The sequence below is a fragment of the Triturus cristatus genome, chromosome 5_1, assembly GCF_964204655.1.
Source record: "Triturus cristatus chromosome 5_1, aTriCri1.1, whole genome shotgun sequence".
NCBI classification, from domain to species: Eukaryota; Metazoa; Chordata; class Amphibia; order Caudata; family Salamandridae; genus Triturus; species Triturus cristatus.
The window spans coordinates 801,500,219-801,517,746 of record NC_140587.1 but is presented as its reverse complement, the minus strand read 5'-3'; the positions used below and the strand labels follow the sequence as shown (position 1 = coordinate 801,517,746).

Genomic DNA, 17,528 nt, shown 5'->3' with positions numbered 1-17,528 from the left:
TAGCCTCAATTAATTTCGCATTTCCAGATTTAAGAGGACCCCCCCCCCCAGTGTTGTAATTTCAGGGGTGTGGAAGTGACACCCGTGCATTTGGGTAAATCCAATTAGCAAATCAGTAAATCCTTGAGGAAACAAGGAAGGATTGTTTTCATATTTCTCATTATTTTAATTTATTTCACTCTTGCAGACTAGTTGCTAATTTATTGTCATGGGAAAACAATATCAGTTTTCCAGTCCCAATTATTTTAGTAGAGTTCCTGTGCATATTGTTGTCTTATAGTAGCATGCCTGTCAAGGCGGGTTACCTGTTGATGGAAGAACAGCTTCCCTACAGGAGGTGTCTACAGGAGAGATGGAGAGTGGAGTTTGTCCTCTGAGGTTTATGAATGGGCACCTGTGAAACAGCATGGCGTCCTCCATGGTCTTCATTATATGGCAGCTACAGTGCAGGAGGCAAGCGCTATTCAAATGTGTCTGTCCAATCCCATAGAGAATAGAGCCACACGTTAAAAACCAAGAATGTTGTGTGTGTCTAATTTGCAATGTTTGGGTATTCAAACATTTCTGTTAGACCAGTGCGCAAATTATATGTCTGCATGCGTAACTCAATACTGTTTATAAAGAGAAGAGATTTATGGCTTTTTGCCATACATAAATCTTCCCATTTACATACAGCATGAATTTCTAGGGTAACATAAATTTACACATTCATGATAATATTACCTAAGAACATTTATCACCATCAAAATTAATTAGTTATACATGCTAGTAGGTATGCATTGCCACTCTTTCCTACACACATCCTGCAGCAATAGGCACAGATGTGTCCATTTCAGTGCATTATCTTCATGGCAGTGCCTGCTTTATTTAATTAGTATATATAGTTCTTGCTCGCTTAACAAAAAGTAGCAAACATGCAAAAACGGCACAAATGCACTTGACTGACGTATGGGAGCACGGAGATTTTTTGTTGCTATGGTTAAGGAAAACTAAAAGCAGTCAGGAAACAGTATGTGAAGGAGAAAAGATTTGCGGAAGGACTGGAACAGATTCAATCAAGAAGCAAAGCATATATAGACTGTTAATAGTACTGTGGCTGGCTTTTGTGTAGCCCTTCATATCTAATGAGGTGCATCATTCATTAGTGAAGAGGTAGCAAGCCATGCCATAGGTTGTGCTTGATTGGAAGGATGCTGCTGGCTAGTAGTGTGGGAGCCTTTGTCCGATTTGGTGTTGTGTGGGGAACCAGAGTGGTGCTCTTTATCTTGTCATATGTCACAGCATTAAAACATGTAGTGGAGTCAAAAATAAATGTTGGAATATTTGATTTCAAAACTGTTGTTCTGCCTGTTTGAAAAGGGTTGTAAGTTTGTCCCCTGTGATAAATATTTTGATGGGTGGTTAATACTTCCCCGGTAATTGCGATCGTTTATCTAAGCTTTTGCCTGGAGTAGAATAAATAGAGTGATACATAGTTGTGCATGTGATCTTGCCTACCATCCCTTCGGAGGCAACACCTTTTTGTTCTTAGGTGGGTATGGGCCTGAGCCAATTAATGTCCATACTCTCCTTGTGTCTTAGGATTGGTTCCCGTTATTGGACGGTGTGATCCTGCAACATCTCTTTGGGAGGTCTTTACTTCCTTTCTGATTTAAAGGTGAACTTGGATATTTCTTGGATGGTGGAGGTAGTGGGGTGTAAGGTTTGAAAGGAAAGAGGTGCAGTGAGAGAGATCAGCAGTACTTAATTTGAGCCGGTGGTTGCCAGTGGGGCCCATCGGCCCTCAGTGTTGAGGACCAGCACTTATTTTTTGTTATCAGACATTTCCTGAGAGCAAGAGAGGGAAAACGCACAAAGGAGAAAAAAGGAGATAGATCAAGCCAGAAAAAACTTCGAAAAAATGGAAATCAGGAACCTGCTAGAGTGAGATAAAGTGGCGAGGGGTCCTTGGTAGTCGATTAAAGAGGCACAAGGTAGATTCCAGACGACATAGCCTTAGTATTCGTGTACCGGTACCCGCTGAGGGCTTCTGAGCAGGGCCAGGGCACCAGCACTTATTCTTCTACAAAATATACACTGGAGATCAAGTATGTTGGAGAGAAAAATAAGAGGGCGAAATCTGCGGGTGAAATGGGAAAATGTTAAGGGCTGTGTGAGAGGGGCTAGCAAGGTGAGGAGTTCTTGTAGGAGGTTGTTAGAAATGGGGGTCTCTAGTTGGCCAAATAGGGACCCTTGCTTCTAGTCAGGGTTAGGGGGATACACACTTTGGATAACCCCGGCTCACCCCCTTGGTAGCTTGGCACGAGCAGACAGGCTTACCCCAAAGGCAATGTGTAAAGTATTTGTACCAACACTCACAGTAACACAGTAAAAACATCACAAATGGACACCACCCCAGTTTAGAAAAATAAAATATCTTTATCTAAACTACACAAGACCAAAACGACAGAAATCCAACATACAGCTACTCAATAAAATGTCTTTTAAAAGGTTGTTGCAAAAAGAATCTTGTAGAAATCAAATAGCACCAACTGGGGCTATCACGACATCAGGACAGGGCAAAATCCAAAGTACGGCGCCGCCCGCGAGGATCGCAGTGTCGGGTGCGGAGTCACACAGACCCCCGAACAACAGTAACTTGAAAAATGATGTCGGTGACGATGCGACGTCGGCGAGTTTCTTGCGCCACCCTCGGCGGTTATCGGTGCCGCAATAACGGGATACTGGCACTTGGCGAAGACACGGGGTTGATGCGAGGTGCTGGCGTCGGTCACGGCTGATCACTGTCGGCGGGTGTCGTAGGGGGTCGGAGCTGCGGAACAGGCCGGGCACTGCGTCGTCACTTCACGAGCGGTTCCCCGGGCCTCGATGCAGGTTGCGGCATTGCAGCGGCTGCATGGATGGCTTCGGAGATAGATTTTCTTGCTTCTTTTTAGTTTCTTTAAACTCCCAACAGCAGTAGCAACCTCCAGGGCCACACACACAGCTACAGGCACATCCTGGCAGGTCAGAACTCCCAGCAAGGAAGTTCAAGGAAGCTTGGGTGAAGTACTTTTGTGCCTGGGACTTCAGAAACAGGAGGCCAGCTCTACTCAGGCCCTTGGAGACTTTTCTTCAGATGGACACAGCACACAGCACAGTCCTTCTTCAAGCAGGGGGCACAGCACACAGCATAGTCCTTTAGTCCTCTCCTCAGTAAAAACAGCAAACTGCAGGCCAACCCCAGACACACAGCAAGGGCAGTACTTCTCCTCAGTCTCTTCAGCTAATCTTCTTTGGCAGGGATTCCTCATGATCATGAAGTAGTCTAACTTTCAGGGGTTTCACCTCTCATATTTATACCCCAAAACTATTTGTTCTCTATGTGTGCGGGGTCCTGGACCCAGTCCAAACCAGTTCTGGGTGCACTCTGCCAGTGTACAACTTCTTCCTTTGTTAGTGTGGGCCAGGGTCATCAAACACACGCAGGAGGTGGAGCCAGCATTGTGGAAGGCAGGCACAGCCCTATTCAGGCCCAGGTGCTACTCCTTCCACCACTCCAAATGCAGATAGGTCTATTCAGCCTAGTGCTGACTCACCCAGCCTCCTGGAGCCACCCCAGCCCCTGTCACTCTCAAACCAGGCAGTCAATCCACAAACAAGCAGAGGCACACAGAAAGGTTGAGCAAGAAAAAAGGCACTTTCTAAAAGTGCTATTTTCAAACACTGACTTTAAAAACCATCCTTCCTAAAAGATGTGTTATTAAATTCTGAGTTCAAGGATACCAGATTCCAAATTTCTATCTTGCTCCTATGGGAAGATAAGCAGGTAAACATGTTTCACAGCATTCCCCATTCTGTCCTATGGGCAAGATAGCCTTTCAATCGTGAAAAACGAAATTGGCAGCATTTCACTATCAGTACATGCTACCCACACTAGTACATGTCCTACCTTTCACATACACTGCACCCTGCCCAGGGGGGTTCCTTGGGCCTACCATAGGGGTGTCCAATGTGTGAGAAAAGGGATGGGTAAGGCCTGCCAAGTGTGTACACTGGCCAGGACAACATGGCAGTTAACAAACTGCGCACAGGCACTGCGGTGGCAGGCCGGAGACATAATTTTAGGCTACTCATGTGGGTGGCACAATCAGTGCTGCAAGCCCACTAGCAACATTTGAATTACCAGCCCTGGCACACTCAGTGCACTTTACTAGGGCCCTACTGGTAATACAAATATGCCAATCATGGATAGCCAATCACAATAACAATTTACACATAGAGCATATGCACTTTAGCACTGATCAGCAGTAGTAAAGTGCCCATAATCCTAATGCCAACAACCACAGGTCAGGAAAAAAGTAGGAGGAAGAAGCATAACGTTTGGGGCTAACCCTGCAAAAAGGGCCAATTCCAACAGAGGTCTTACTCTATCTTGGTGATCACCCCTTCCTTTGGAGGGCATCCTATTGTGGTGCTGATACCACTGACCTCACATGCTATCTCCTACTTTGTGCCATTTGTTTGTAAATGCTGCCAACAGAAGAATAATAAGTAGAATGACAGTGGGCAAGCATTCATGCTACCTTGGCAGAAGGCCAATCATCAGAATGGCGGTAGTGAAGCAGAACCCCCGCTTCCAGTGTTGTGATGGTGCTTGGGGTGTCCTAGATAAACTTTTTTACAGAGTACCATTTGATATATAATAACAGTCGCCCTTAGCAAGACACCTATGTGCCGGGCGCCCACGGCTTCCAACCTCTTTATGGCTTGTCTCCTTTACCAAAATAGCCCTAGCTGTGTAGAATGATGCCACTAGTTATTGGGTCATGAAAAAATCAAAGCATGACCTGTGTTATTTCTTTACAATAAACATCAGTGGATCCACATTTGTTGAACACTTCTGATTCTTTTAGAGAAGCTGTTAGTCTGCTCAGTAAGTGCAATAATTAAATGCAATACAAATATCAATGGGTCTATTAGCAAACTGCATTTAGTAGTACTACAGTAGTACTACTAATATACTACAAAATGCTATTCACTAACCTACGTGCTGAGATCTATCCTCTCCAATTTTTTATTTGCAGATATTTCCATACACTTATGCCTACATTTTAGTAGTAAATGTGGGAGGGAAGAGGGAGTGGCTGGAAAAAGGATAATACTACTAAAGGGGAAGGGTTTAGGAGAGATTAAGGAGCGGTTAAGGGAGGAGTAGAGAGGAGTATAGGGAGGGGCATACATCCACCCACAAAATAGAAAGGCCTTTCCTATTCACAAATGGCACTTTTATACTTCCTACAGTCACATAGGATACAAAACAGCCGAAAATATAATCCAGCTCCCAGGTGGAGTATGTTCAGCACCACCGATGGCCATCCACAAGTACTACAACACCCTCCCAGAGAAAATAATAGGGGTAGGGATTTTAAAAAAACCATAGGAACTAATTCTTAAATAATTCTTAAATAAATTATTTCAACTATTAAAAAAAGATATATAATGTTACAACAATAACACAGAATTATTGTACTTTTTAACAACTATTGACCTTTTTTAAATTTAGAAATTCATGTAACATTAATATTTATTCAACATAAGTACATTACTTGTAATTATTTAGATACATCACATTTAATAATTTGTAAGTGAATAGGAGTTATTGTATTGAGGGCTATTGTACGCAAAATGTCATAGCTGCTCTTACTGAGAGTGCAGCGATCTGCACTTTAGAAACAAATGAATCAGCACGGGATGTTTCACAGTGGGCTGTCAGGGAGCATTCCCTCTTCAAAAGAAAGACTTGGTGCATTGCGATCTTCAAGGTAGCATGAGAAAACCTGAGACTCTACAAGCCTGGAATAGGACCGGGCTAGGGAGAGGAGGAAAAGAAAGGCGACTGCTCCAACTGAAGTCCTGGCAGGTATTTTCCTGCTAATCTCAGCTTATCCCGCATTAAATAAAAAATTAGAGGGAAACATGAGAGAAAATTGCAGCCTTTGACACCCCTGTACAAACAGGTAACCAAGTATCCTGTAAGATCAGAGAGTACCTGTACCAAAACCAGGGCGGTCAGGACACTCCACATAGCCGGCAGCCATTGCTTGCGTAAGAAACTGTCCTGATGCTGTGTCTTATGCCCAGGGTCAGCAGCCCGGCAGCCATTTTTCGGGATAGAAACTGCCCTGATGCAGTGCCCTATGCCTAGGCCTAGCAGCTATGGTCAAGGCAGACGCTGCCCACAAAGTGTGGAACACCTTGTGTGTGGAAGGACTGGGCTGTTTCCTGGGTTAAGGTTTTCGCTTACAATGTGTGAGAAATTGCCACATTGTGACCTGGGATGTTTCATAGCCAAGCCTGGTACCAAATGATGAAGACAGTCTCTTCACAGCGTGGAATGTCTCGCAGCAAAGCCTGCATCCATTTTTCAGGGCAGTCATTATCCTTGCGGTGTAGAATCGGCTGTCTTGCACCATTGTTTGTTGCATACGGTGTCCTTATGCTATGGAATGCTCATGGCCAGCGCCAAGCGGCCATGACTGAAGGAATACCGGAGTCTCACAGTGTGGAATAAGCATCTTTAAACAAAATCCCAGTGGCCATGGCTTAAGAAAAGCAGTGCCTTTCCAGTGTGGAATATGTAGCACAAACACTGGAGGCCCACATTACTATCAGTGTGGGACATCTCACAAAAAGATCCTGGTGGATATTGCAGGACGGACTCTACCATCACAATGTGGGAGCCCTTGTACTGTTAAGGCATGTTAATTAGGGTAATACTTAAACTTGAAACGTGGGGCGTGTCCCAAGTCCTGGGCGTTATTGTTCAGAGCATTGTACAGTGTGGATTGTTTCAGCCGAATGGTGTTGACCTTACTCTGTGGAAGGGGGTGCCACCATTCAATGTACAAGGACAATTCTTAAGGCAGAGACAGCCCTCATAGTCTGGGATGTACCACTTCATGGTTCCTTACCACTGCTAAGGTCAAACACTACCATCACAGTATGACATATCGCATATAAAATACCCTTAGAACGTTCCTCCTTCTCCTCCATGTTTCCTCACTTGTGCACATTACCTACACACTTAGCATCCATTAAGGATGTGTAACTTATATACCTACCTGTTTAATTAAGAATTTCCCAGACATAGGTCAAATTTACACTCAGATAAAGCTTTGTAGTACTTATAGTTCTGGAGACAGCCTGGGATGTTCATTTGGTATCCCCAGTCTTTCCTGACCTTCTTCAGAACATGTGATAGCAGAGGTAGAGATGCAAATGCATAAAGGAGCCCGGAATGCCATTAAAGGTGAAACACGTCTTCCAAGGAGCCTTGAGATGTAAATTCCAGCGTGTTGAAGGACGCAACATTGAGTGATTTTGGCATAGCAAACAGATCTAACTAAGGCAAGCCCCACTGGGCGAAGACCCTTTGAACTACCTCTGGGCACAGACACAACGCCTGGATACCCCTCCGGGTGATTCGCGTGCTCTACAAATACTGATTGATTGATTGAAGGCAGTCCACGATGAGCAAGATGCAGCAAAATATGTTTTATGGGCTGAGTTGGACACCACAGACTGTGTTGGCTGCGCTATAGGCACCAGTGTGGTGATTTGGCGTCCTGCATAGATGTGCACTATGGGCTATTCCGGGAACATGCAGATGTCCTTAATATACATGCTGTTTGATGGGTCCAAGATGCTTGGTGACAAGGATCAAACGGTTCAAAGATAGCCATGCTATGGCTCGCTACTTGGCTAACTCTGGCCTACCAGTTTCATCAACAATATCTGAAGTTTCAAGGCAACAACCGGGGCCTTGCTTACCACCAGAGACAGCCCACCAGGCCTTTTCGGAGCTCAAGAGAATGGGGGCACAAGCAGCAGCCACCAGCAAGGTCAGTCTCGTCTTCCTCATCATCTGCCATGGCCACTGCCAAGTTTCTCTGATACTCCCTACAATAGTAATGAGGGATGTGTGGCTTGTAGGGGCAGAATATGTTTTATCTCCCCGGCAGGCATGCAGTCAACTAGGAACAATGGGTCATACAGGTTGTTCAGCGTGGTTATGCCCTCCCTTTCATATCTACTTCCCCCTTTTGTTCCCCCAGTTTTTTTTCAGACTTTTGCTGTCCATGTCACCATCCTTGCTAAGGAGGTTCATTCGTTTCTGGCCAAAGGTGCAATAGAGAGAGTCCCCAAGGTGGAGGTGGGCAAGGGATGCTACAATTGCTTGAACAATGTGCTGAAGTGGGGCAACACAACTACCCGCAGCAAGGATACCTGCTTATAGAATGTACATTTCGTTAACACACTAGAATCTAAAATTACCATCATTAAAATAATTCACTTTGATTATTACCTCATCACCACTGGCTCCTGGAGAGCCCCCTCCCTTCAGTCTACCTGGAGGTGACTATAGTGCCCCCTCCTTGCAGTGCATCCTCTTTCTGGGCTCCAGTGACTCATCAGGCCATCTCTCAACACTTAACACCGACGTTTTCACAGAACACAACTGCCTGTGAAAAGAAGTTCAAATTAACTCTAACCCTCACAATGATGTTCCGGCACATATCACCATTATTGTGTGGGTTAAGCTTTCATTTGTCTTTGTTCCACAGGCAGTTTGCGTCCACGCTGTAAGGAGAGTGATTTAATGTGGATGCGCGTCCTTCAGATAATGTTATGGCAACCCCAGGGTAGTTCACCCCACAGTTTGAAGCCTTTGAGCTTAAAATGTTATGTTTAAGGTTAGGGATCAGTAGAGCAGAGCTCTGGAACTGAGAGACGCAACTGGAGCGCAAGCTGATGGAGGAGGGAGAATGTCCTGTGCCAGGGGTCCAATACTGAACAAACTATTTCTACTTATAGGCACAATCACATGCAGCATGGGTACTACAAAGCCGGAGACTTGGATCGCGACTGGCCTCGTTTCTTGTGCTTTGTGACATACAGCTGTGCCTTATGCTGCCTGATGGCCTTCTGGTGTATCACAGGGAATTTATTGCTTGACTTTGGATCATGCTCAGATTGAAGACACCAGAGGAAACATCATGGGGCCAGCGGCGGCTCCTCCGCTAAGGTGGAGGAGCGTCACTCCACAGGAAAAATAAAATGATAATAACACCATGTTATTGTCATTTTATTTTTCCGTCCTGGCTTTAGGTGCGAGGCAGGGCTAGGCTGTGCACACAGCAGGGGGAGGAGATGTGAGCCCTTCTTAAGTACGCATGACATTTTGGCCGGCTGTCTTGAGACGTCCAAACAGTAATGCGCCCTTAGCATGTTCTCCACTCGGCTGTATTACATAGCCTGGGTGGAGAATATGCACAGGCCCCCAATTCCTGTCTGACCAATCACAATGCTGCTGAAATGCTGGTGACAGCAGTGTCGTGATTGGCTAGGGGAGTCTGGGAGCCTGTGGGCTTCTCGTTTCCTGCATCGGACGGAAGAGAAGAGGCGGCTTGCAGGTATGTGGATTTTACCTTCTTAGTACAGCACTTGGATCCCAAGCAGCAGCCACTGCTCACAAAACTTTTCAATGGTTTTTCACACTCAAAATTTACCTGTGATCTGTTAGAAAAAATATGCGCCCTATGAAAAAAGAAATGTCATGTTGCAACTGTAATCGTCTTCATCAAATAATCATTCCACGAAATGCAAGCTACTAATTTATAAATGTTCAGGCTTACCTATGGGGATTTGTCAATTTCCAAAAAGTAGTAACTTTCCCAAATATCTAAAGTTACTTCTTTCTTTTGGTTCATAGGTAGCTTAGTATCACTAAATCTCCAGAAATTGTAGACTGTTTCTCACTTTCACGATTCACACATACTTTTTGTGAATCATCCCACTATATTTTATTTAAAAAATGGTTGCAAGATACCTTGGGCTATCAAGATATAAAACAACTGAAGTACAAATATTTCATTAGCTCGCCATGACGTGCTTCAAACTTCTACATTTCTGCATTCCATGTAATTCGCTCCACACTCCACTTACCAAACACAGGCCATAATGTTACTTAAGAAATCCCAAAGGATAAGCAAGCTCTCTGCTGTGGTAGCTCCTGTATAGCAACAACCTATGCCTTTCTAACACATTGTGTGCACACATCAGAACCACCAACCTACTCAGTTTCTCTTTTATTACTATTTATTTAATTTTTGCTCCCATTCTTTAGTCTACTAAAAACCTGCATCTTTAAACAGGTTCACCGCTCCAGAAAAGCCAGCTATACAGATAAGGCTACCACTGACTGTAGCACCTGATCTCATATATATGATTATGTGATCAATCTGTGCAACCCCTGCTGCAGCAACTTTAGCCTTCGACCTGCTTCAACAGACTTCTTGTCTTATGTTCGCTTACTTCTTTACAATAATGCAACCTACAGTACAGCAGCATGTCAGCATTCTATATTCGTACCTCGTGAGACTCAAATAAGTAGCTAAACGAGCTACTTCACTCTATCAAGGGCCAAAACTCTTGAAATAACTCAGTCACTTTTGTGTGAGCTCGCCTATCCAGACATGAATCAATAAAAATGGAGAGGATGTGTTGAGCACATTTTTCTACTTTCTGGAGTAAAAGAGTAGACACAGTAAGTGTGAAATATATTTCAAGATTGAAATTCAATCCAAACAACTAGATATAGAAGAAAAGTTACTTGATACACCTTGTGAATTGTTGAGAGACACCAATATCTCAGCAGCTACATCTGACTCCTCAGAGTTCTTGCAAACCATCACGAATTGCATTCTAAGTCAAGTGGCAGTTTGTGGTCACTGTAAACTCGGGTCATTGGATTCTGTTATCTGCAAATTGTGAGCCAAGACTCTTTTTTTTTATTAGTCAAACAGTCTAGGTTTATTATAGCAGGTGGAATGTGTGGGGCTAAATACAGTATGCCACAGCAATCACAAACAGAAAAAATCTGTATCTTGTCAGTCTTACTTTTTTAAAGAACGAATAAAACGTTATTTACAAACAAGAGAATAGGAAGGTTAAAGTTAACAAGACTAAAACAAACCCAAAGTTTCTGGAATCCAAGCCATGAGTCAGACTTTTTAATAACACCTAAATGCAATCGGCTGTTAATTTAAATGCTCATGTAGTGGTGCTAATCATTAGTCTGTGAGCCAATGACCTCAAAGATTTAGCATTCTCAAGATCCCTATGGGTCGTTGAAAGCTGGCTATATTTTCCAGAGTATGGGGGCTGATTATGATGTCGGTCGGACCGCACACCGACAGGCAGTCGGTGGGGTCCGACTGCTGACAGCCCTTTTGTTCGATCATTGCATTTTAATACTGGTGATCAGGCCCACAGCGGGCAGAGTCCAGACTACTGCCTCCGACAAGATCTCCGATCCTGACGGGGTGGGGGTTGGAGTCGCGGCCCAGAATGGCGGTAGTGCCAATCCAGGCTCTGCCATTGAAATTTGGATATCCCTTTCCAGCAGCGTGTTCATGGGAGGAACACCGCAATGTATAGGTTGTCGGAAAGGGATATTGTGGTCCCCAAACATGGGCCACTGCAAAGTGGCCCTGGGGGAACATATAGTTCCCCCACTCATCTCCATGCACTATGTGCCATGCACCACATAGTGCTTGGCACATGGTCCATGAACGTGTAGGAAGTGTTCGTTTCCACTGCGACTTGTGCTGCGGCCCTTTCCCTAGGCCGCAGCATAAGCCGCTGTGAAAAAGAGCACTTTACGACCGCCAGCCCGGTGGTCGCATCCTAATTCCGCGGTCGAACCGCCGACTGCTTGTCGGGCAGTCTCCTGAGTGCCGCGTTAGTGGTCGGTGGTATCGTAATCACCCCCATAGTGCTGATTTGGTTCTCTGGCCTCTAGTATAGACCTTCCCATTTTATCTGCTTGTATTTGCTACCATTTTTGCCACCTGACAAGGCTTCTCTGAAGCGCTTTCCTTTTGAGATGTTCTTTTTAGTGACCATTGCAATGTGTCAGGCAATTCTTTAGTGATTAACTCTACCCATCAAGAGCCTTCCTCACAGAAACCTCCATTTCAGAAATGCCCTGTGATTCCTTCCTAATGTGTCCTGTGCCTTTCACTTGTAGCTGGAAATTCTCCTGCTTGTTTCCAGTTCAGAACCAATGTAATTTGTCCCTGAGTTTTACTGATATGAATTTGCATACGACTTTTTGGGAAAAGCACGACACAAAAGAAGTATACAAATAAACAAACCACATTATACAGAATAAGATGTGTTGAGCAGAATATGTATATATTATTACAAAAGGAATAGTCAACAGAATGGGTGCCTGACCATAACTCATAGCTGCAGCATATATTACATTTTTCCCGAAGTGACGTTTTTTGTTGGAGGGCTTTAGAGGGCTAACATTTGTTAAATGCTCAGATCCTGTCCTCGTTGGGTTCACTCCTCCACTTAGACGTGCCTAACATTTGGAACATTAAGTCTGCACCCAGGAGACATGTGCTAAGATGACTATATTGAAAAATTGAAAAGTCACCCGCATAGCTGTGAAATCCCGAGTCCCCGTCTCTAAATGAAAACTGATAAATCACACCTATTGAAGGTTCTGTCGGTGTGGTTCGCGGTCTCAAGGGCGCTTATTTTGAACGATTTTCTCCCTATAAATAGCAAGGCCTGTTGATGAAATCCTTGAAATTAATTTGCTGTCTTCTTTTTCTAATGACACATCCCTTTTTTTCATCTTCCAGCAGCTGAGAAGAGATTGATTTTTTGTGTGTGCTCGCCTTCCTCCTCTTCGTCATCTTTGCGTTGCTTGTGTTTTGCAGAGGTCCTGACAGATTACATCAAGCCGGGAGCAGAGTGCTTGGAGCTGTTTGCGCGCAACCTGCAGGCCGGCTGGACCAGTTGGGGCAATGAGGTTCTCAAATTCCAGCACATCGATTACTTTTGTCCTCTGGAGGATGGAAGCTGACCATGATCTAGTTAAAATATTTTGTAGCACTGAAATGTTTTTGTATTACCAAAGCGCCACTTTGAAAGTAATGTAAATAGAATTTGACCTATTGCAATTTAACTCCATGTAGAAACCACCTCTCCTACGGTGCTCTGGGGGTGTGAGCTTTAGCTGTACATTGTGCTTTCTGAATGGCATCCACACTTTCGATGTATTTTTTTTTTTTTTAAAGAAAACTCATGTTTTGTTTCTGTTTTTAATAAGCCACCTGTCAAGTGGGACATTCTCTAGGCAGTTAGCTGTGACAGTAAAAGACGTCCATAATATGGAACATGCACTTGCACACTACATTCATGTCACTCATGTGCTGCTGTTTTATAAATTGCAGGCAGCTAGCGCGGGATCATGACATTGACGAGTCTTTCTCATTGGCTGTCATGCAGGCTAACATTTCATTTATACTGAAATGTAATGGCTCCTTCTGCTTTGGTTGAAGCATTGTGTATGCGTGTGGACCTGTGTGGCACATGCTTTAATAGTTGTGTGGATCACAGTTGACAGTGTAGTTACTCTTTTGGCAGCCATCTTGTGCAAGCCGTATATACACAACCAAAAAGCCCTAGTAAATGCTTTTTTAAAATTGAGATACATCATACTTGAACGAAATAAAAACATGTTTTTAACTAGAATACTGTACCGCTTATGCCCACCCACCAGTCAGGCCTTCCTGAGAGAACGTGGATCCTTTTTTGGCAGCCATTTTAAAGAAGAGGTATAAACTCATCTAAAAAGCCCTTGATAAATGCTTTTGCGTTTTTAAATTGACCTACAATATATTTGAATGATATTAAAAACATTTTTAAGTAGAATACTATACCCCTAATGCCCACCCACCAGTCAGGTGGAAATCCCTGATACCCACTGGAGACCTGGGCGAGAAGGAGAGGGTGGTTCAGAGGTTTCTGGTTAACGTATCCCCAGCAGCCAGCCTTATCGGGCAGGGAACCCGCCTTCAAATCCAATTGTCAGTACTGCTACTTCACACTCATGGTAGATATCTGGAACTGGTTCTGGGGCCCACTCTGAGTCTTTTTTTCTTTTCTTCTCTACCTGGGACCTTGGGCCTTCTAACAAAATGTCTCAGGAGAAAACGTGGGCATGGGAGGGATTATTTCTTTGTAAAATATTTTATGGTTGGGTGTCTCCCTTTGACACAAATATCAGTGTTGTTTGGTAAGTAGCATCACGGTAAAAGGCCAAATATTTGAACTTCTTATTGTTATTTTAGTCCCGAAGAACATGCTGAACGATATTTTTCTTCATTGGTAATGACTAAATAAGACATATCAGCCAAATTCCTAACTTTGTTGATTTGACCGTTTTGTTTTTACAATACATTTTTTATATAAATATCAAAAGTGATTGAAAAGTGTGATGGCCTCATTGTGGCGATGTTATTTATTGGGTAAAGTTAGTACTCTAACCCTTTAATCATAATCGTAATATTTTCATTCTTTGTAGCTATTATAGCGCAGTTATATCAGTGATCTATTAATTTTGCTTTTGTTGCAGGTAATAAGAACAACACATACAGTAGCAAAAGTTGTCCTGTTAAAAGGTGTGCCAAATGTAAATCAGATAATCAATTGTGTTTTCTTCTCTTTTTTAACACGTAAGTAAGGCCAGGCTGGAACTTGCTCTTTTGTTTGAATGCTGTTGTTCCCTTGCTTGGTTGGTAGTAACTGAGAAGAGCACCCCATCTCCTCCTTGGTGCTGCCTATCTCACTGACAGTGAAACAGAAGATGACCTTTAAATGTGGGTCGAAAGTGCAGTGTTCAGGCCCTGGCCACCAGGGAGTGGTTGATTATTCGACGGAGTTGATCATGTCTGATTACTGCTACAGGTAGTCTGAATGAAAACAAGATGTAAATTCTCACACCTAATTGTGCCTATGTTGAGTGATCAAGATTTTTTTTAAATTGTTTTATTTAGTCATTTTTACAATAATACACAACTGCATATATTATTGGCCAAAAGAACAAGAGCAGTAAAGTTAAAACATGCAGGTATTCTCTGTGCACATTAGTAAGCCAGAGGATTCGAATATGTTCCATATAGTATCTACGGAATCTATCTGCTAGCTCTAAAGGATTACATATTAGGTCACCCCTTTCGTCCCGCAGCTCCTCAATCTTGTCAGATTCTCTTTTACGCTGTTGCAGTGATGCCAAAACCGAGCTGGGGCATTCCCCCCCTCACCATATCTTTTTGCAGTGGCGTATTTTCCCAAATGCTTTACCTCCCTATCCGCCTCTTCATTGTATTCCTCTAGCGTTTTTCCAATTTCTCCAGAATGCCATCTTCTCCCCCATGCAGCAAGAAACGTTCCAGACTAGCTAACTGCCCCTCAAGCGTAGACAATCTGCTCCTCAATAATCGCAGCACTCCCGTATTTCTCAGAGATAGCCACCCCTCTAATGAATACTTTAAACGCCTCCCAGACCGCGGTAAAGCAATCAACTGATCCCAGATTATTGCTGAAAAATTCAGAGATTGAGAATGCCATCTCTGCTTTAAAGACTGTATCTAACAGCGAATATGAAGGGAATCTCCATGTGAAAGGAGAGCTCTTTTTTGGAGGAAAATCCATGTCTAGCAGTACAGGGGAGTGATCGGAAAAGGAGCGAGGGAGTGGAGTACAATTTAGCAAGCGGGTGAGCAGTGTTCTAGAGATTAACCAGTAATCAATTCTGTTGTGGGTATCATGTGAGTAGTGGGTAAAGCTCCGTATGTCCGGGGATCTTGCGCGCCATACATCTAGCAGTCCCAACTGTAATGCTATATCTTTAATCGCTCTGGCTGCGGTTGAAGGGCCTCTGGAGGATCCCTTGGAGCGATCTAGGGAAGGGTCCAGACTGCAGTTGAGATTGCAACCCCAAAGTTGCAGAATGTCGGATTTTTTCAGCATACAAGTGGATAATGAGTGATAAAAATGCAGGTCGTCGTAGTTTGGACCATAGACATTTACAACGTATACATCAATGCCCTGCCCTTTACACCTGACAATTACATATCTGCCATTGGGGTCCCCCATTGCTTCCTCTAATGTGATGCCAGACTTCAAATTCACCAAATTGAGAACACCCCTATTATGTGTAGTAAAGCCCGCTGAGGTGAATTGACCCTGAGGTGGCCTGGAGGAAAGCATATTACTACTATAAGGCAGATGAGTTTCTTGGATCAGTGCAATATCGATTTCATTAAGTTTTAGATAGGCAACCACCTTTCTCACCTTCCTGTGGTCATTAAGAACCCTAACATTCCAAGTCGAATTTTGTTATGTGTGTCATGAATTAATCCCCGAGATGCCATTTGGTACTTCATGTAACCGTGTCCTGCCATCCCTCTAGTTGTTGCCATATCTGCATCTGTCTCTACCTGGCGAGTGTGTACTGCAATACCAAAACAGAAACAATAATCCCCCCTCCCTTCGCCCAAGGCATCATGCACCCCACCTACGGTATGCCAACCCCAATTAGGCACAGGCGAAACATCACCGTACCTCCCACTACAACACATTATCCCGATTAAATTCAACACAACAAACAACAAAAAGCTCTTTTCTACTTATTTGTCACAAAGTGAGTAAAACACAGGGGCGGATGTTACTAGACCGAGTCCTTCTATACCCCTTCCTTCCTCCTGTGATACCCAACCGTCCACCCCTCATATTTACCATCTAGATACTATGCCCCAATAGTTAATTCACAAGTGAGATGAGCAAAAAAAAAACGTATGTGCATCCTGTGCGGCAGGCACACCAATGGAACCACAACAATACAAAGCGATAACATTCTAGCCCAGTACATGTTCTGGTGTGTGCTATGCAGATCGCTGCCACCACCAATGCCCTCCCACACCCCATTGCAAGTTGGTCATAGCGCACAGAGTGATCTTGCATAGGAGAACATTTCGTAAAATGTATCTTCCGTGTAGAGTATGCGTCTCTTAAATTAAGGGAGAGTTAATCTTGTTTATCAAGTGATCCGCGGGGGGGGGTACTGTCCTGCTCCTCAGTGTCTGAACATCGCTGTCTAGCAGCGGATGAGCCGTAACCCTTGAGGGTTTTCTGCAGAACCTTGGGGTCTGTATAGATCTTGGGCTTGCCATCCATCGTGACCTTGAGTCTGGCTGGGTAAAGCATCGCATAATCCAGATTGAGCTCCCGGAGTTTGCGTTTCTTGGGAGCAAACTGCCGTCTTGCTTCCTGCACCACGGGGGTGAAGTCGGGGAAAAGCGACAGCATGGTGCCTTCATATTTGAGTTTGCGTACTTCCCTCGCCTTGCACAGTGCAGCATCTCAATCCCTGTAATTTAACAACCGCGCTATCACAGGGCGGGAAGGAGCGCCAAGTGATGGTTTAGGGGCTGATGATCAATGAGCCCATTCTACCATGAACTCAGGGGAGAACGTGTGTCGGCCCAACAGAGTCACCAGTAACTGTTTAGCGAAAAGTTCCATGTTACCAGTAGCCATGGATTCAGGTAGCCCTATTATAAGTGTGTTATTGCACCTGGATCTCGCTTCCAAGTCCTCAGCTTTGTCTTGCAGTTTTGTTA

General features: G+C 44.1%; 1 protein-coding gene across 2 annotated transcripts in view; it reads left to right on the top strand.

The window, feature by feature from the left end:
• The window catches only part of METTL4 (methyltransferase 4, N6-adenosine), a 284,442-nt gene extending 269,901 nt beyond the window's left edge, over nucleotides 1-14,541 (top strand). Inside the window, exon 8 of one of the 2 annotated variants that reach the window (XM_085605820.1) lies at nucleotides 12,780-14,541. In XM_085605820.1, coding sequence (XP_085461946.1) covers nucleotides 12,780-12,925 — 146 coding nt within the window. In that variant the 3' untranslated portion in view covers nucleotides 12,926-14,541. The remainder of the gene's footprint in view (nucleotides 1-12,779) is intronic. The other variant, XM_085605821.1, reaches the window with a different exon arrangement.
• Nucleotides 14,542-17,528: the final 2,987 nt, after the last annotated feature.